Raw genomic sequence first — 21,323 nt, 5'->3', positions numbered from 1 at the left:
TCAAAAACTTATCACTGATAGTGTTCTTATTTATGCTTTTCAGTATCTGTATGTTTGCCATGATACAAAGTCTCCAGGGGACTCTGATGATGCTCTTTTTCCTGCTGTATCCTAGAGGTCTATATTTGTAATTTGTACTTTTAAAAAGAAAAATGTTGAACAATTAAAAAGAATATAACCAGAACTAATGCTTATGAGTTAATGTGATTTTTATGGGGTTTGGGTGCTTAAAATCCTGAATTACAGTGCTGTACCACAATTGGATTGTTTTTACAGGTAAAACATGTTAAAACTAAATGAAAATAAACTTTATAGTACTGATACTGTAATTTAAAATTATCCAAGTCTGTTTTTCACCTTATGTTTTTGTTGAAGTCAATTTTGCTCTACTGTCACACAACTTACCTCAGTATCTCCAAATGACACTTCATATTTTCCAGTCCAGTGCAGAGCAGCTTCACTCCTGAATCCTGCAGATTATTATTGCTCATGTTCAGCTCTTTTAGACTGTTATCTGATCCAAGAACTGTAGCCAGAGCTGAACAGCTTTTGTCTGTTAAGCCACAATCATTTAACCTACGACGGACATAAGATTACAGAATATTACATTAAATACATTTGCTAAATACAAATGATTATAAATAATAATCAATCTACAGCTTTAATTGCAATGATTTATACATTTGAAAGTGTTAGGTCTATGGCTTGAAGGAAAAGCATTACTAAGTGAATACTGATTAAACACCTTAACTATTATGATCATGTGCTCAACACTGGCTGTAAAACATGTTGTTAAAACACAATACTGTTTACAAAGTGCTCACAAATATCTGCACAGGAATGTTTGAGCAGCTGTCTATCAGCGGGTACCACACTGACCCAGTATTTGGTACTACTATAGTAATTATACATTAAAAAGCTGATTATCTGTTGGCATTTACTGCACACATTTGAGTGGACATTTGATGATGTGATGATCCTTCAAAATACCTTTTGGAGAACAAAAGGAGAATAAAACTCTTCATTCTCAGCTAAAGAAAAACGCTAGAATTTTTTAAAATAATTTTCCATAACAACAAGATTTTTCTTGACAACTTACAGAGCTCTTTTGGAGATTTTGATGACTGCTGTTAATCTAATGAGACACTCGTCTGATTTCTTGAATTTCTGAAGCTCGAACTCCTCCAGCTCCTCCTCTGATGTCAACAACACAAATACCAAAGCAGACCACTGGGCAGGTGAAAGATCAGCAGATGAGAGACTTCCTTTGCTAAGGTGGGTCTGAATGTCTTTCACCAGAGTTTGGTCGTTCAGTTCATTCAGACAGTAGAACAGATTGATGGATCTCTCTGGAGACAGATTAGCTTCTAATTTCTGCTTGATGTACTGAACTATTTCCTTTTTGCTCTGGTCATTTCCATTTTGCTGTGTCAACAGACCCTGTAAGAGTCGCTGATTGGACTGGAGTGACAAACCAAGGAGGAATCGAAGGAAAAGGTCCAGATGTCCATTATCACTCTCTAGTGCCTTGTCCACTGCAGTCTTGAGCAAATCAATCATGTTTTCACGTTTGCGAAGAAATATACTTTTCTTTTTTATGTTTAGATGTGCATAAAGAGCTGCAATAAACTCTTGAATGCTCAAGTGAACAAAGCAGTACATGGTACCAAGAACAATTCCAGTTTCCTCCTTAAAGATCTGGGTACACATGCCTGAATACACTGATGCCTTATAGACGTCAATACCACAGGCTTTCAGATCTGTGTCATAGAAGATCACATTGTTTCTTTCCAGCTGATGAAATGCCAGTTTCCCCAGTGAAAAGATGGCATCTTTATCCCAGGAAACATCTGGTGTATATTCTCCATCATACTTTCGTCTGCTCTGCTGGATCTGAAATCTGAGAAAGTGTGTGTACATTTGTGTCAGAGTCTTGGGAGTGTCTTCAGTATTTGACTCCTGCAGTGTTTTGGAGATATCATCAGCCTGATTGTTTTTCACAACATCATTTCTTTTCTCCTCTAAAATGTTCTGAAGAACAGTGGCTGAAATCCAGCAGAAGACTGGGATGTGGCACATGATAAAGAGACTCTTTGATTGTTTAACATGATCGATGATTTCTTTGGCCAGATTCTCATCCGTGAGTCTTTTTCTGAAGTACTCCTCCTTTTGTGCATCATTGAATCCTCGTATCTCTGTCAGCCGGTCGATACAGTCAGGAGGAATCTTACTGGCAGCTGCTGGTCTGGTGGTGATCCAGATGAGAGCAGAAGGAAGCAGATTTCCCTTGATGAGGTTTGTCAGAAGAACATCCAGAGAGACTGGTGAAGATACATCATGCAACCCTTCATTATCCTTAAAGTTTAGAGGAAGACGGAATTCATCCAAACCATCAAGAATGAACAGGACTTTTTGGTTCCTTCTTGTAAGGTTTAGATTTTTTGTCTCTGGGAAAAACTGAGTTATAAGGTCCATCAAACTTAGTTTTTCTTTCTCCTTTAGGTTCATCTCTCTGAATGAAAGAGGAAATATGAAGCTGATATCTTGATTTTCTTTTCCTTCGGCCCAATCCAGAACAAACTTTTGCACAGAGACTGATTTTCCGATGCCAGCAACTCCTTTTGTCAGTACAGTTCTGATCTGCTTGTCTTGTTCAGGTGCTTCAAACAAATTTCTGCACTCAACCTGTATTTCTTGTGATTCATGACGTCTGGAAGCAACTTCAATCTGTCCTACCTCATGTTCAGTATTGACCTGTTCACTGCAACCCTGAGTGATATAGAGATCTGTGTAGATGTTATTCAGAAGAGTAGAGTCACCTTGCTTTGCAATTCCTTCAAACACACACTGATATTTCTTCTTTAAGCTACACTTTAGCTGATGAATGAAGAACAGCTCATCTAAATATAGGAATAAAATATACAGATTGTTTAGTCTCTGGGTTTGTTGTGTTTGGAGCAGAATGTGGAAGTCTAAAGGAAGTCTGTTATTGTAAGAAACAGCACAGGTTATGAACACATGATATGAGAGACATATGAGTCATAACAGTGATTGTGGAAGAGGAAACATATTGACACAGGGCTGGAAGCAGCTAACAGAGTCTCTTACCTTCTAGAGTATCAGCAGCTTCATCTTGCTTCATTTCTCTCAGGAAGTAAAGCGTGAGATCAAGAGCTGATTCTTTCATACTGCATCTGTTCTCATTAAAGTCCTTCACGTATTGCATGTTCTCTTTTTGTAATATTTTCTTAAACATGTTCAGCTCATTCTTTAGAAATTTTATTATTTCCTTCTCAAGATCCTTTAAACAAAGCAAAATAAATAAATAAATAAAAAAAAAAGACAAAGACATAAGAACAAAATTTAACCAATTCCACATCCATATTTGGTCCAAATTTTATAATCAGTAATTAATATTTGTAAAACACTGCCCAGTAACCAATTTGTTTGCTATAAATCTAAACATTTAGAAAATATTTTCCAACCTTGAAGATTGCAGGGAGTTTGTCTGTGAAATTCTTGTGGTTCCTGTTAATCTGGACGTCTGCATCTAATGTTTCACATTGCAGCCTGTTAAAATTGTGAGTAAAATGAAATGTGCTTAAAGCAAAAGTTTAGAAAAATATCTTGTTATTTTTTAATCAAACACAAAGAGCAAGCATCAGCTGTTAAAGAGAAGGTTCTATTGAAATTAGTGGTGGGCCGTTATCGGCGTTAACGTGCTGCATTAACGTGAAACTCTTATCGCGCGATAAAAAAAAATATCGCCGTTAATCTTTTCTCAACTTTGGGTTGGGAGCTGGGTCTAAACTACGCAAGCTATGATGACTTTCACCTTGATAGTTTAACGCGGATGTATACCGAAGACTATAGAATATGGTCGCGCGTTTAAGTCTCCTCCGCCAAAACACAGACGGGATCGCGTCGTCCTCCATTCATAAAAACCGAATCTACTATAGTGAAATGCCACGTAAATTCGTCGTTTTTTGGATTCATAAATCGAATGTTGGTCAGTCACTTAATTCAAATCACGATATAGACTAGTGTATGTGAAAACTGAAATGCAAAAAGACAGTTTTAATATGAATCCGATATGTTCCGTTTGCCTAGCTGTATGTACACTGTAAAACCCGATAAGTTCAGAGTACTCAAAACTTTTGTGGAAACCGATTACCTAAGATTTTTTAAGTAAACATACTTAAAAATTACAATTACACTAAACTTAAATATTTTTCTTTTCTTTTTTAAAAATTTTAAGTACCGTGTACTTAAAACTTAAGTGTAGCATGTGTAAAGTTTATATGTTTTCAATACTTATTGTTTTTATCTAAATACCACTTAAATAAAATATTTTATTCAAGAAATACACTTCTGAATAATTCATAGCCTGATAAATATTTTAGTTCAAAATACTAAAAAGCAGCAGACACAGAACTGTTGACATATAATAAAGGGTTTTTATTTACTATTACATTCTTTGTCTATTTCGTACAACTGTTTATATAAATCTCTGTAAACATGTAACAATAAATCAAATAAGAAACTGTTAAAACATTGATTACTATTTTTTTTTACAGCCATGGCTATTATTTTGCAACATGGCAAATGAAAATAAATAAAATATAAAGTTCCTTCCTTTAGTGCAGAAGACAACATACTTTAAAAAAAAATGCTTTAAAATTAATTTTCTACAAAAAGTAACACAAGGGCATCAGGAAACTTGGGGATGTCACTCAGCACAAACTCATCTTCCACCACGACAGACAGGACCAGTGTTCTCAGTGTCCATCACAAGGGCAAGAGGGGTACCAGTGATGTCTGGCTTATCCGACTCCTCCACCTGGAATGCACAAAGAGGGTCCAACTGTAAACATGTCTAGTAATGAATTACATCATGAGAATTTTTTGGTTAATTATTACTTTAATATAGTATCATACTTAAAAAGGCAGGCCTTTTCAGTTTACACTGAATTGGCCCAAATTTTATAACTAGACAAGAACATACATAGAAAATTTGTAAATGTAGAATGAAATAAAGTTGAATATACAGTACAGACCAAAAGTTTGGACACACCTTCTCATTCAAAGAGTTTTCTTTATTTTGATGAAACTTTGCTGGAAGTATGGCCTGGATCTCTCCACATGAACTCAAGCATTGAGAACATTGTTTGTGTTTACAGTGTTTACTAAAATGAAAGGTTTTGAACAACTCACTTTCAGTGTTTGAGTTTCCTCTCGCAGCCGTCTTGCCAGTCAAGAAGTGTCAATTTCCGAATGCGAATTATAATTACCATTAGGTCAAAAACATTGAATAATACTTTTTATGTATGAGACTACCTCTTGAAGCTCATCAAGAGAATGCCAAGAGTGTGCAAAGCAGTAATCAAAGCAAAAGGTGGCTACTTTGAAGAACCTAGAATACGACATATTTTCAGTTGTTTCACACTTTTTTGTTATGAACTATATAATTCCACATGTGTTAATTCATAGTTTTGATGCCTTCAGTGGGAATCTACAATTTTCTTAGTCATGAAAGTAAAGAAAACTCTTTGAATGAGAAGGTGTGTCCAAACTTTTCGTCTGTACTGTATATTGTTATGGTTATTTGTTAATGAAGCAAAGACTAAAAAACCCTGGCAAGCACAAAAATGGATCCTGTTTTGTGAGTGCACTGAATACTTACATTCCATGTCTTCAAAAACTGTGGGCCATCTTCACATAAGTGTACTGCTAGGGCACGAAGAGCTACAGTGCACTTTATGTTGATATCATGCACATCCTTGAAAGACAAGCAAAAATAACAATGAACAAGCAAGCAAAGTTATTCTGGGTTCGATACTAGAGTTGTAGTCTTTGACTTTAACTCACCTCACGATCATAAATCCTGAGGATGTCACACAGTATCTCCAAAACTTTGCCAGTATGTGACACTTTTTGCATCTATACATGAAAACAAAGAATAACAGCATTTTAGTTTTCATGATTATAATAGATTAGGTCTGGCAAATGCAACGAGGCCAAAGCCAATGCACGTTTCAGTCATTGTTTTGTACAATTTGTAACGTTACATTGCTTTGTAAACTCTGAAAACATGTTATTCTACTTCACTCAGTTGCTACCTTGATCTGTACAAAATTAGATACATATTCAATGCAGGTTTTTACGTGTGAAGCTGCTAAAAAATATCCAAAGTAAACGAAAGAAGAATACTTACCAAGTTCACAGACTCTGCATCCACTTCTTTAGCCTACAAGGCAAAAATATGTAAATGTTAATACGAGCTTCCCAGTGTCTCTACCATACCTAGTTTTCATAACTCTTATTATTAACTATTATTTCCAATATATTGCTAACTTTGCTAACATTAGCCTTAATGTAGTGGATACAAGTTACAGCTAGCCGCAAGTTCATTAACAGCTGAAGGCAAGCATAAATTTGCATATTCCAGAACAGATCGCTTAACAAAAACAGAATAAAAAAATATAACGTTAAATTCCCAGATAGCAAGCAGCGTTGGTCCAGATCCGGCTCACATTTGGCCCGCATTGATTTCACTCAAGCCAGATATGGACTGGATCTGGGCCAAAACTATGTTACTGACTGGGTTCCGCTGACTAACTGATTACAATATTAACGTTACATATAAATCAAATAAGGCAGTGGGATTAATGGTTAAAAAATGTGCGTGAAGCAGAGCACCGCAGAGACGCTTGTCGAGCTTTCCATGTTACCAGTAAAAAGACAACAAAGCCAAACATGAAACACGTTTAAAAGATATACTTGTAGTTATTATGATAAAATAAAAAGCAGATTAAAAAACATTTACTTACAAATCTCCCCACATGCGTCCAGACGGTCCAGACTCGCACGAGTGTCCGCCATCTTGGTTATGTTTTCTGGTAGCGTCAGTCAGAACGATCGCGTACGTCCTGACGTAAATGACGTCATTGAACGTCACTCCGTATACTTATAAAATATCACTTCAGTAGCAATGTCTACTCAAAAAAGATGAGCAAAGCAAAATTAAAATTAAGTCATTTGTTCAAAAAATGCTATAGTTTTAAGTTCAATAAACTTTGTAACTGATTTTTATTATGGTGTTCTCATCTTTTATAAGTTAGTAGTACTGTTCGGGTTTACAGTGTATGAATGATGGAGACGAGCTTTTACTACACGCATACTGAAACACACGTGACGCTCCCGGTAATTTTTGCCATTTTCATCTTACATGAACAGATAAACTCAATCTCCCAAACTGCTGTGAGTGTCACTTTTACCGTTTCATTTGAGAAAACTAGCATCATATCATGCTGTATGACACAGAAACTTCACGGCAACCTGTCAAAATAAAAGTACGGTGTAACATGTAATGGGCTGGGTAGGTGTTGACGTTAAAAAAAACACAATCTAATAGGTAGAAAAAATAATTTCATTGTTAGTTAGTTAGTAAACACAAGTACATCTAATTGAACATAATTTATTTTCATCAACAAATTATCATAGAACAGCTTTATGAGCTTTATGATCCATTCTCAAAGACTTTTAGTCATTATTTGGGTAGCACACATATTCTGAATGCCTTCAGCAGAATTCAAATTAGCCATTTTAATCTAGATTAATCTAGATTAATTCCAAGATTTAATCTAGATTAATCTAGATTAAAAAAATTAATCTATGCCCACGCCTAATTGAAATACAAATTTAGGTAAAAAATGGATCCTATAAAGCACTGGTCTCAAACTCAATTCCTGGAGGGCCACAGCTCTGCACATTTTCGCTCCAACCCTAATCAAACACACCTGATCCAGCTAATCAAGGTCTTCAGGACTACTAGAAACTCCAAGCAGGTGTGAGCTGGAGCTGGTTGGAGCTAAACTCTGCAGAGCTGCGGCCCTCCAGGAATTGAGTTTGAGACCTCTGCTATAAAGGATCCTATATCTCTGTGCTATAAAGGAGAGAACTAATAATGCAAAGAACAGGACAAAAAAAAAACAGTATTACAGGAGTTCTTCAGTCCAATTTGAGATGGTGTAATGCTGCAAATAGTATTTAAGTAGATGTTTCCATCGTGGATGCTCTTTGTTGCTGCTTGTGTAATTGTTTTACTGAAAAGTAGCTGCAGACCAACTTCAATAAAAAGTAAAGCAGATATTATGATCTGTGATTTATTGTTTAATTTAGTTCACTTCTATCACAAATATCCCAGTGGAAAAATTAGCTAGTGCCATACAATACAAAACACATGAAATACCTTTCAGTAGCTGATGGTGTTTCCTCACTGAACTCCGGTGGGTCACCTTTTGACCAGTCACTCTTCACAGACACAGAGCTGAACACATGAGAGCCTGATCTTACACTAAAGACACAAAGATGAAAGGAGCTTTTTTTAAACTTTATTTAATTCAATAAATTTTACAAATTTTAAAAAGAAAGTACAATATATACCCCAATGCATAAATGAGAAAAGAATAAGTCCCCTTCCATCACAGTACAGAAAATGTCAGTGTCCAAACTCTCTTCTGTAACAGCAGCAGCATCCTCATGTAACACACAAGTTTGATTTCTACTCTGTCTGCATCTAATGTTGTGCCACTGGAGCATTCACCTACATTCACCTCAGTCTCAATAGTCTCACTTCTCCCACCTTCCTCATTTATATCTTCCCTAGCAATAGAGGCACTGACCCCAGCTTCAACACCCATCCTTTCATTATTTACAGTTTCAGCATCATTATCTTTCTCAGCACATACACTTCTAATGTGGTCCTCCCATTATATCAGAGGAACAAAAACCAACTAATCAAACTCAAACTCATCTACATCATACTTCAAGACCACTTAAACCTGTCATCTAAAACAAACCACAGTGATTTACAGTCAAGCGGGATTTAAATAGACTTTGTCTATATTAGGGATTTCCTATAACGACATATTGTATATTCATGAAATTAATATCTGCACTTCAGTCAAGGCATTTCTGGATCAGTGTTTTCTGTTAGATCAAATAAATCACTTTGCAGGAGACTTTGACCTTTGTAACTCTGAAGATCTTACACAAACAGATAAATTACACACTAAAGGAAAATGAAATAATAAAAAGCATCATATGACCCCTTTAAATTAAGTGTGCAGTCTTAATATACATTTATGACCTAAAAACAAAATTATTGATGTGGAATAATTTACTTAAGTATCTACATACCCAGTGCTGAAGAGTGACTGTAAACTGGGTTAAGATTGTAAATTATGATTCTGATTTTCAGTTATTAAATATTTTTCGTCTATTGGCTACTCTTTAATTTTTTAAATGTTATTTTTTAATTAGTAAGTTATAAAGCTATGTAGTTCTGCAAAGCATTTATAAATATAAAACAAGGTTTGTTAAGGTTTTCTTAAAGCAAACATGTGAAAGTCCAGCAGTGTTTAAAATGATTGTGTAAAAACAGACTCAGTCTTACCTCTGTTTGTGTGAGAGACTCATCTCAGACGGAGAGTCCTTTCCTCGCTCCTCTGACATACTGCAGATAAACTGCTCAACACTGGGATCTTTGTGTCTCTGAAGACGATCAGATGCTCATGACCTGAATATGACAATGTATCTTTGACATCAATATCAGGATAGTTCAGAGGAATAAATGAGGAAGAAAAACACCTAGTGCTGAATGTTTTGAGTTATTAAACAATCAATATAAAAATAAAATACACTGCAATGTAATTGGTGTCAAACTCTTCAGATCACTCACAACACATGCCTTTATTACAAGAACATTACTATGCAGCACCTTCCGGAATATTAAAAAGGTTTAAAATAACATTAATTTGTTGTTAGGGTTCATCGACCTCTTTATCCGGAAGAACAGATTTGATTTGTTCACAGAAAACGGCCTCGTGTATTAAAAAGGAAAAAGAGGAAATAAAATAACCATTTTAGAATTATTCTTAATACTTCATTATTACAGACTAAGTTTTAACATTCGTCGTCTTTAAACGGTTTGTTTTAGAAATATCTTTCTGTCTCTCGGTCGTTTGTCATTTCGGCGACAGGCAAGTTATAAATTAACAAATCACACTTAAATAAAGTAATGAAATCCGTTCATCATTCTCCTAAATAACTGTAAACATGAAAGTATTCAAACTTACTTGCAATAGTTCAGACGATCTTGTGCTGTAGGAACAGAATCAGGAAGTCTTTAAAACACTTTCAAGTTGTGATCGCTGTTAAACACCTGTGCGATCAACACGATTGATGTTTGTTACATGATACGACTCCACCAAAGTCCAAAATCCAGTCAAAATCAAAGTCCAGTTTGTAAACAACAGATCTAGTGCATTACTGACACCAACTGGACAGGAATGTAATGCACAAACACACCTGTTTTCTCCTCTCCATACATGCTTTTCAATGCAGTAATTATTTATTTATCACTTATTTATAATGAACTTTCAGTTTCTACATGCAAATAGAAAATGCCCAGTTATTTTTTTATCTTATTTGCTGAGTTTATCATCTCTGTTCAGTTACACAGGTTGCTGTGATGTAGATATATGTGCTTTTTATAATCTGTCATTTAAGGTTTAAATAGTTTTAAATCTAATGTCTATTAAAAGAGAAAAAACTGAGACTGTAACTCATGAACTAATGTGGGTTTGAAAAAGACAAAACAGCACTTTACCTTTTATTTAGAGATGAAATTAACATTTTTATCATTGTACAATCAAAAATGTAGTTATAAATTATGTATTTTAAATTTAAATTACATTTAGGGAAAGGAAATTTAGGGAGTCTTTATTATTTAATGGCTTTCTGTACTCTTTTTCGACATTTATAGCACTGTTTTTATGTGATTTAAGTTTAAATGACAAACACCACAGCTGTCTTATTTACTCTCAGTGTAGTTTATTCTGATATTTTGAGCTCATCTATCCATTCCTGTCTTTACCACTGTCCTCAAAATCATGCATCAGAATCTGAATAACAAAAGGAAAGCGGATAAGCAAAGCACCGTTTACAAGAACTAAAACTGATGCGTCCATCAGTCAAAATGTGTCTGCAGGGGTTAAACTGGGATTTGTTATGTGGGGGGCTCTATGGGGTCAGGCTTTTAGGGAGACCCTTAGTTTTGGACTTTTGAAATCTTTAGTTAACTCTCCTTAATGAGAAATGGAAACAACCCAAATTTCTTTGAGGTTGGACTATGTTTAGGGTGCGCTCAACAAAGCTGAAATTCTTAATATAGTCTAAATGACAATAACAGCACATAATTAATAATTATACAAAACCATTAGTAACCTGTGAATGATGTTAAACATGAGAACAGGACAGTGTTGTTAGTCTTAAAATGTTCAATTATATTGGCACTGTTGTGCGTCAGGTGTCCCGAGTTTGAGTCCCAGCTCACAGACCTATAGGAACAAACACTCGTAATGAAGAAGTCATGAGTGTCTGCTATTGTCCAAGTGCACACATACAGCAGTGAGGAGTGAACACAACTCACACACAATCCCTGAACACACACCCGGAGAAAAAAGAAAAGATAAATCTCTTTGATATTCATATAGTCATAATGCATAAAAAAAAATCATGTGTTGTTGTTTACAAGCCTGAGGGGTGACAGTTAAATTCAACAAGAAAAAGAGGAAAACAAGAGAGATTTAAGAGAGAGATAATGTCAAACGTGCAGAACGAGATCACGACAAACTTCATCAACCTTTCAAACTTCATCGTTGGAAGTATCTTTATTCGTTTTATTATATTTACTATGTTGTTAAAGTGTTTGTAAAACATCAGTGTCAGCATTAAACATTATTCTCGACATGCAAATATATCCACTGTTAGAGTTTTTAATGCCAGTAAAATGTACACTTGTGTGTTTTGACCTGGTTTTGAGTCATAATTAAGTAATGTAGTGTCTCTGGACAAGCTTATTATTTTAAAGCAAGTTTGCATGAACGTTCTCATCAAGAAGAAAATATGTCATGATCACAGTTTTCTTTTTTGCAAATCTAACTTCCTGGAGTACAATCTTGATTTTATTTACCACAGTTATCGGAAATAATGTTCGAGCACATGATAACGACAGACTTCATTGTTTAAAGTAAGTAGCTTTATTAATTTGATTATATTTATTATATTGTTAAAATGTTTGTAAAGCATTAGTGTGATCAATTAACCATTGTTGGCTATCCTGGATTTATTTACCACATTTATCAGAAATAATGTGCGATTTTGTGATATAGTCTTAACATAAAAACTAATCGTGTTGTTTATTACATTACAGAAAAAGCATGATAAAGTGGACAATGTTGTCTTATAAAGTTTTTATAATTGAGGTTATTTTTAGCGTTTTTGTCTGTTGAACAATTTTATATAACCTGATTTGTCTTTCATCAAATAGGTAATGAGTCCAAACGCATTACCAACGTGGACCTCCCACCTTCAGATTATTGTTAGACCAACATACAGCACAACATCTGAGGAGGTCCAGAGCAAGACAGGGGAAAGGAGATGGAAGATCTTAACAAGCTTAATCAACAGCTAACATGTTAATGACAATCATGTGTAACCTCTAGACTGTATGATTTATCAGAGCCCTTTAATTGCAGAAAATAGCATTGTCTCACTGTTTGCAGGAGGAAACAGATTGTGTATTTCTCAAGTGAACATGGGCTGATTAAACTAAATGCTGAATTTAGTGTAACACAATGCTACAAAGATTGAAAGTATTTATTAAATGCCTTCTAAATTAGTGGATTCATTGACTCATTAGTAGATGTTTTGTTACATATACATATAATTGACATATCATTTATAGATGTAAACTCATAAGGTCCTGTGCTTTGGCACACAACAATCAGAAGTTAAATGGTTACTACACCCCACAATAAAAATGTTGTAATTAATCACTTACCCCCATGTCCTTTCAAATCTGTCAAAGCTTTGTTCGTCCATGTTTTTTTTATTAAATCTTATTAAAGCTCTCTATGCGTCCGTATCAGTGTCAAAAAACGTAACAAGGAGATTGGTCAAATAATCCATGAGACATCAGGAGTTCAACTGTAATTTTGCAAAGCTGTCAGAGTACTTTTTGTATGCAATGAGAACAAAAATAACAAATTAATTCAACAATTGGTCTCCTCCGGATCATATTTTGGAGTATATCACCTGACCACAAAAGCAGTTCTGGACGTTGATCGTGTTTATTACTTTGCTGTCTATGGAAGGGACAGAGAGCTGTCAGATTTCTTCAAAAATATCTTCTGAGGACGAACAAAAGGTTTACAGGTTTAGAACAACAGTGTAAGTGACTAATGACACAATGTTCATTTTGGGGTGGAGGTTAGATAAAATAAATAACACTACATGACATCTCTTAATCAATTATTCTTATTTGGTACCCATTTTTCAGACTCAAATATTGTGAATCACAGAAAGCAAGCAGTTCTGGAATGTCCCCCTTTGTTTCTTCGTGAAGATCCTCCTGCACTGTCTAAAACATGTCTGTGAGTATGTTTCATTAATTCTTCTGCAGATATGTTTTGTTCATTTAATGTAGGTCAATAGGATTTAAAACTTATTAACATACAAAATATGTTGTTCCACATGTAGGATAAGCAAACTGTTTAAAATGAATATATAAAAAAAAAACTCATAAACCACTCACACTAAAACTATTATATTTGGTTGTTTCAGATAATTTTTTTTTTTTGAAAAAAGTTACTTCAAACTTAGATGAGCTGATAATGATGTATTTGTTGTTTCATTAAGACACATCTCCAGCAGACAGACAGACCAAAGGATGAAAATTGGACGTCTTGTTATAACCGACGATGATATGGCCACTAGCACACTGCCTACCTTTACCAACTTTGCTGTTGTTTTGGAGGAAGTGTTTCAGACCTACAATCTGCTGTTTCTAACCTGTTTGGCTTTATCTTCACCTTGGATTTTAAAGACCCTAAAGAACTCAAATATACTTTTGAGGTAATTAAGAAGGTGTTCATTGAAGTGGGCACTCACTGCTCTACAAAGGTACAGTCCCTTAAACTAAACTGGTGCTGTGAACGTTGGAATCTTGCTTGTGCATCTTTTAAGTTAAACATATATTAGCATCTTAATGTTCAAATCAGAAACATTCAAAGGGATTGTTGTATGTTTGAAAATGTCTTTAGATGGTTTCGCATCACTGTTTTTTAATTTTTTGGTGTTATGAAACTTGCTCTACAAAGGTGAAGTCCCTGAAAAGTAAACTCTTGCGGTGAACAATGAAATCGTGGTGTGAGCATATTTTGAATTAAACAAATTTTAGCATCTTAATGTCAAAATGTTAAAGGATTATTAAACTGAGTTGTTGAAATGCGAATATAATGTTTTACAATGTCATTTGTATTTATTTATTTTTGTTAATTGTGTGTTTATTTTTTCATATTTTCAGAATCTTTATTAATTGTGCCATTTTATTTGTATTTTGTTTTATTTGTATTTCATTTGTTTGTGTTCTTTTTTATTTATTGTTTGTTTAAAAACTTTTATGCTGATTGCATCTTCAGTTTTTTTTTCAGGTTTTTGTTTTATTTTATTGAGTGTCATTTTTTTCTGTTAGGAAGTAATGCTGTTATTTTATCTTGTTTGTATTTCTTTCTACATTCAAGATAATAAACTAAATTTGAAGCCTGCAGTTATAGTTGCATTTTATAACATTGTGTAGGTGCTAACTAGGACAAAACCTCTTTGTCCATAAAACGCACAGAAAAAAAGTTTAGAATTTATTAAGAGACATTAAAAAAGCATTATAAGTCTTTTTAACTAAGAAAAATCTGTTAGCTGAACAAAAGAGTCATGTGATTTTACTCAGTGATTTGAGTTGACTGAACAACTCAACTCCAAAGTTGATTAAACTCAAAAAAGTTGCCTTGAAATCTTAAGTCAACTTTTCATTTTTTACAGTGTAGTCATAATGCATAAAAAAGTTGTTGTTTACAAGCCTGAGGGTTGATAGTTAAATAAAAAAAAAGAAGAAGAAGAAGAGGAAAACAAGAGAGATTTAAGACAGTTTTGCTTGTGAACGAAAAAAAAAAAATATAACATTCAAGAGATAATGAGTAGGTAACCTTTTAGAGATCTGTGTGTTTCAAATCAAAGCGATTTTTTATTGAAAGACATTAACCTCAGATACCTGTCAGCAATCGCAGGAAGTCTGCTTAAAAAAATGCAATTTTTTAAATATTCTGTCGCCTCAATCACTTGTCTGCGACCCAAAACACTTTATGACAAATGCATGTAATATTCATAAATGCAATCTTTATGTCTGTAGTGAAGTAGTAAGTATCATGTCATTAGGTAGATAATAGAAAGATTACCACGGAGTGAAATGAAGGACCTTCTTTATGATTGTTCTGTATTGAGATTAGAAACATTAAAGATCTTTAAATCAGTGGAAAACAGTCTTCAGTTTAGTACAGTAGACATGTATTTTGCTTTGTGTATATGGTATTTACCAAATAAGAGTTTTGATTATATTATCCATCTCCAATAAACCAGTAACTAGGGATGCACCGATACGAATCGGCCGATCATGCTTGTGCGTTTTGTCAGTAAAGCCGGTTCTGTAATCAGCGGTAAATGCCATCAGGTGCGTGATTTCACGTTGAGCCGTATATACTACACACAGCCGTTGTTTACCGTTGTTCGTCAGTGAACAACGGCTGTGTGTAGTATATACGGCTCAATGTGAAATCACGCACCTGATGGCATTTACCGCTGATTACAGAACCGGCTTTACTGACAAAACGCGCAAGTGATCGGCCGATACGGATCGGTGCATCCCTACCAGTAACACAAGACCATTGTATCAGTTTTCAGAACAAACTTGTACAGATCTGTCCATTAAAAATGCGTCTATTTTCACGCGGCAGCCTGCAATTCATCACGTGTGATCACGGATCTCCCTGCAGGCGCTTTTTCAGAATTTCTTAAAACATTGTTGCGCTTCATATAATATCCACCAGGTACAAGGAACAACATTCTGTAGCCAAACACCATTGCCAGCTCTAGGGGGCGTTGGCCACAAATACCATTCAATAATTCAGTCTTTCCTGAAATTATGGTTCAAACGAATAGCAAAAAGCTATTCATAACCAGGTGCAGTTGTATTATTATTTTCTTTTCTTTTTTTTTTCCGTCCTGATGAACATTTATTAGACTACATTGCAAATAGAAATGATAATTTAGGTTATTTTATTGTTCCCAACTGACAACCGATGTTGATAAGTTATTATTAACCAACAAGATTATGTTAAATTACAAATACATTTAAATTGATACATGGCTGTGACACATTAAAAACAGCTAAAATCGTTTTAAGGGATTAATTATACACAAGCAAGAAGCAGCATAAACATCAGAACGTCACGCAGAGCTTGTGCACAGAGAAAAACCTAATAAAGCTATATATAATAAATGAAATTGACCCATATGCGAAATATATATATTTTTTCTGAATGTATAACATATTAACAAAACGAAAGAAAATAAAATTAACAAATAGCAGCCTATATGCAGAATTTAAGGCAGTTTCAGAGATGCACCCTTAAAGCAGCATCTTTCCATTATTATTTTTTTGTACAAAAACACATCTGTTTTTTATTGTGATTGTACACAAAGAAAAGAAATATGTAAAATAGCATAGTTTTGAACAATGCCTTATTCTTGAATGAGTATTCTAAGCTGTATCCACTTTAATAAGGGGGAAAAACATCAAGTGATCCTGCCAGCGACAGGACAGTTAAATAACTCGAAAACTTTCATCATCAGAATTATATGCATCATACATTTCACCGTTTTAAAGCAACATCAAATTAAGATATGCATGTTTGAGAGGTAGCTCGTCTTTTTCTTACCATATATACAATATTAGATACACTGACAGCTGATTTGAGTGGAGGAGAAATATAAACTATAGATTTTCTAGAGTTAAAAATAATTGTATTTATTTATTTATTATTATTATTTTGACTTGATGTTGGTGCTGTACATTATGATGGTGTACTGCCCATGGCCTTTTTTCTTCTTTAAAAAAAATTGAAGGAAAAGGGACTGTTTCCAGTTAAAGCGAAGTTCTTCCGGCTGGGGAGCGTCAGGGTGGACATACTGGAATGTAACAATGTCTAAAGTTGTGAGCCCCAAACCAATGTCTAAAAAAGTATTTGTCTGTTTGTGTGATATTTATTCCAAAAAGGAGTGAGGAAAAAAGCTGTTTAAAAATCAAACAAAAAATCAGAACTTTGCTTCAATTTGTGACTAAAATTACACAAACAGTGAGTAAAAGACACAGCATTCATAAACACTGAAGATGTCACTCAGTGTCTGTGAAAACTTGCTAATCATGTTAGAAACATGCTAGTAACTTGCTAATTATGTTAAAAACATGACAACATTTTGGTAATCATGCTAGAATCATGATAGCAACATGGTATTCATGCTCGATTCATGCTAGCAACATGGTAATCATACTCGAATCATGCTAGCAACTTTTGGTAATCATGCTAGAATCATGCTAACAACATGCTAACAAACTCACTGTGTGTCAAAATGTCAGTTTTAATCAATTAACCAGACAAAACTGCACAATCCATCTTTTATTTCCATTGTGTTTCTGCTTTGTTTGTTGTAATGAGAGGATTTGTGATTGTGCATCTGTACATCAGCAACAGACAGACACATAGCTAACTTAATATACAATTAAATAGAAGAACAATGTGTATTACATGTAAGAGAGATCATGTAAATGTTTTAATTTCACATTGTAGACTTGTTTTATATCTTTGACACATTTAAGTGCTGCACTTGACAATCACATTTAAACATTTGAATCATTATGGATGAGTTTAATACAAATATTATTAAACTGAAGAGCCAGACAGACTCATCTGAGCGTCTTCCTCCTGTTTCAGCTTTCAATAAAACAAAAGCATCATTTGCTTGAATACTAAATCAACATGAATCATTCAGTATCACATGTTTCTAACACACATGCTGCATTATTTGATTGTAAAGTCTGAGTCTCTTCACTTGTATGGATCACATTCACACATTTATCACACATTTCTTTCTCCTCATAGACACAGTAGTGAAGCTCTTCTGTGGATCCTCACCTGATGTTCACTGCTCCTTTCACCAGGATCCAACAACTTCAATAGACAGCATTTAGCAGAAATCTTCATCTACACTGTAAGGTGAAACAAAATAAAAAGAAAAATCAGTGTTCAGTGGAATAAATTTGCAAATCAGTTACTAATTCAATTACAGTTTCTTTTAAAGTTAAAGTTAGATTTACATGATCTTTCATAGATATTTCTAAAACAATATTTGTTTTAAATACATTTAAACATGATTTCCATTCATATGTTTGTCTGTTTGTGTGACTCCTGTTGAGACACTATAAAGAGAAACACACACTAATGAGTGAACGCCAAATATAATAAACCACAAGAAGAAATACTAATGTGATTTTGCCTCAAAACTAAACCCTTTCAGTGAAATGTTCCACTAGTTAAAGCTGTTCTTCCTCTAGTTTCAACATTTGTATTGGTCTCAGTAAATAAGTGAGAGTAAAGTAAGTGTAAAGTAATGTGACGTGTTGCTTGTCAAAGTAAAAACACACAAGAGACAGAGACATTGATCATGTGATGCTGGACGGCTGTGAGCTGAAGCTGGAATCTGCACTGATTTTACCAGCGTTTTCCTCCAATCTGACCAAATCTATTTCAAACTGGAATGATTCACTATTACTGATGGCATTAATAAAGCAGCTGTTGTTGGATAAAGCTCTGACAGTCTGCTTTTGTTCTCTTTCCTCCTTTGTGTTCAACATTTTGATCAACTTTACATTTCATTCTGACACAAACCCTTTGAAATAAAGCTTGAGGATCATTTGATCATCTCCTTTCACAAATATTTGAAAGTTAATATTTGTCCACATATCAGAGGTAATTAGGGATGCTCATTTCGGTTAATTTTCCTGACCGACAACCGCTGCTCGTTATCCGGTCATTAACCGTTAACTGATAAAATTAGAATAATGAATTCGTTTAAAATAAAAATAGAATGCACGAGTATCTGTGATGATACATAAAAATACAAGCAAATGGGTCATTCCAGAATTGGAGGACATTTCATGTCCCACCTATGAAATTTCAAATAATCTATGTATAATATACAAAAAAAAATAGTCACTGTGTAAAAAACACTTGTCCTGAAACTAAATATATATAGACTTGAAGATTTTTTTTCTACTAAATATTAATAATAATAAAAAAAAGTCTCTAGTACCCACTTAAATGCCATTTTTCTCTTGTCCCACCTTCTAGATGACCAAACTGAATGTTAAATATAACTGTTCAAATACATTTTAAATATCCTTTTTTTGTATGATTTTGTTTATATATGCCTCTTTTAATTGTTAAAACATTTTTTAAATTGATATAAATATTTTAAATAATTGAAATGTTGCAAAAAAGTTATGTCCCCAACATCGTGCAACCCTGTTACCAAAATATTTAGACTGGCAGAAGAAGAAGAAAAAAACAGCGATTGACATGATACACAGGGAATTACATCACTAAGCAGTTTGCTGCCAGAATGGGTAGAACAAAGGTATATTCTCTCTTCGATTTTTCATGTTATTATACAATTTTTACCCTTTATTGAATGTGTCACTCTAACAAATGCAACCCTGTTACACTTATTATCAGAATAAGACAAATTAATTTGAAGGTTTTCTTCTTCTTTTTTACATAAGTAAGTTTGTCCTAAATATGACAGTTAGAGATAGCTAAACAGCTAGTTTCTATTCATGAGAAAAAGCTAACATTAGCATTAATTTGCAACCCTGTTACTTGCAACCCTGTTACCATAATTAGAGTAACAGGGTTGAATCTCCTTCAGTCCACTCATAAGGGACGATCTATCATCAATAGTTAAATGTTATTTAACAATGTGCCTGTGTTTCCTGAGCATTTGTCACATTGTTGACCTGATCTTTAATCAAAAGTAATCTATCTATCAATCCCTGTAGCTTTTTGCAACCCTGTTACCGTATAATTTTTATTAAAATAATAATAAATTACCTTTTTTAGCTCACAGGGGCTTGAGCTATTGTCCTTACTGTAGTTTGAAGGATTATATGCATTATGCATTTTAGCAAATACTTGAAAATATATACTTTTTTCAGGTTCCTGAGTATTGGTAACAGGGTTGCATCGAGCACCAAAAAAATAAAATAAAGAGTATTATAAAAAATGTGCCTTTGATACCTGAGCTGGACGAATCAAATTATTTAATGGTATATTGCCTGTTTTTATGAAATACATAATAAAAAATAGTAAAATAAAGGGCCAATTTTTCAAAATTATGGATGCCTAAATGTCCTCCAATTCTGGAATGACCCAAATGTTTTATTTTAACGTGCAAACAGCAGCATACAGAGCAACAACAAAAACTGCATTCTTCATATACTCAAATTATCACGCATGAGCAGCGCTTCTGAGAACAGAGAAAATCAGAATGAAAAAAAAGAATAATATAAATAGGCCTACACTAAATATGTATAAACTAAATAACTACCTAATTAAGATGACAAAACTAAAACACACTGAATCATTCTATGCGCTTTGAAGAACTGTACCGGTCTTGTTCTTCTCGTCGGACATAAAAATATATAGCAGGCCAGCCAATACCTCAGTTTTTAACATGTGGACATGCTGTACGGATAGACTGGGACGCTGTCTGTTAACGCTTAGATCCGTGACAAAGACACTTCACAAAAATCCTTTCAATTTGCGGTTCGGGTCTTTTCATCCAGTAGTCATATGTGGAGAAACGTGTTTTCGCAGCGTTCAATAGCCAATCACAGACATTTCTGTTGATTACATTATAGCAATGGCCAATCAGAGGCGGCTATGTTACGATCCTCTCACCACTCAAAGTGCCGGTTTCAGTTCTGCTGAATTCTATACCTCCACGAACTCTCTCATTAAAACAAAGAAAGTGTAGACATGATGTAAATAAGAGATTCATTGTACAGAGTAAAGGTTTTTTTTATTTTTTTTTTATTACTTTTTATTAACTTTGTGAGATTGCGATTAACTACAGTATTGTATGAGTGACAGCTTTCCAGTGATTGTAAGGGGAGCGCGCACTTTTTAGACTATAATTAATTCAGAATTTGAATACATTTATTCATGGATTCACTCTCTGATAACCCAATATCGCCATTGCCATCATGTAGCATAGGCTACTTACACGAGTTACACAAACTAAGAGAAGGT

The 21,323-nt window shown here is 34.2% G+C and overlaps 1 protein-coding gene and 1 pseudogene across 1 annotated transcript; both read right to left on the bottom strand.

Moving 5' to 3' along the window:
* Positions 1-401: 401 nt before the first annotated feature.
* Positions 402-8,702, bottom strand: LOC141337904 (NLR family CARD domain-containing protein 3-like). The gene is made up of 6 exons (XM_073843479.1): positions 8,514-8,702; positions 8,252-8,391; positions 3,486-3,570; positions 3,109-3,301; positions 1,100-2,900; positions 402-576 (listed from the first exon to the last, which is right to left on the bottom strand). Exons 1-6 carry the CDS (start codon positions 8,700-8,702, stop codon positions 402-404), a joined length of 2,583 nt encoding a protein of 860 aa, XP_073699580.1.
* A 144-nt stretch (positions 8,703-8,846) lies between these two features.
* The window catches only part of LOC141337903 (NACHT, LRR and PYD domains-containing protein 3-like), a 34,044-nt pseudogene continuing 21,567 nt past the window's right edge, over positions 8,847-21,323 (bottom strand).

Source organism: Garra rufa, chromosome 7 (genome assembly GCF_049309525.1).
Source record: "Garra rufa chromosome 7, GarRuf1.0, whole genome shotgun sequence".
NCBI lineage: Eukaryota > Metazoa > Chordata > Actinopteri > Cypriniformes > Cyprinidae > Garra > Garra rufa.
Note: the sequence above shows the minus strand (reverse complement) of the source record. Positions and strands in the feature narration are given on the sequence as shown.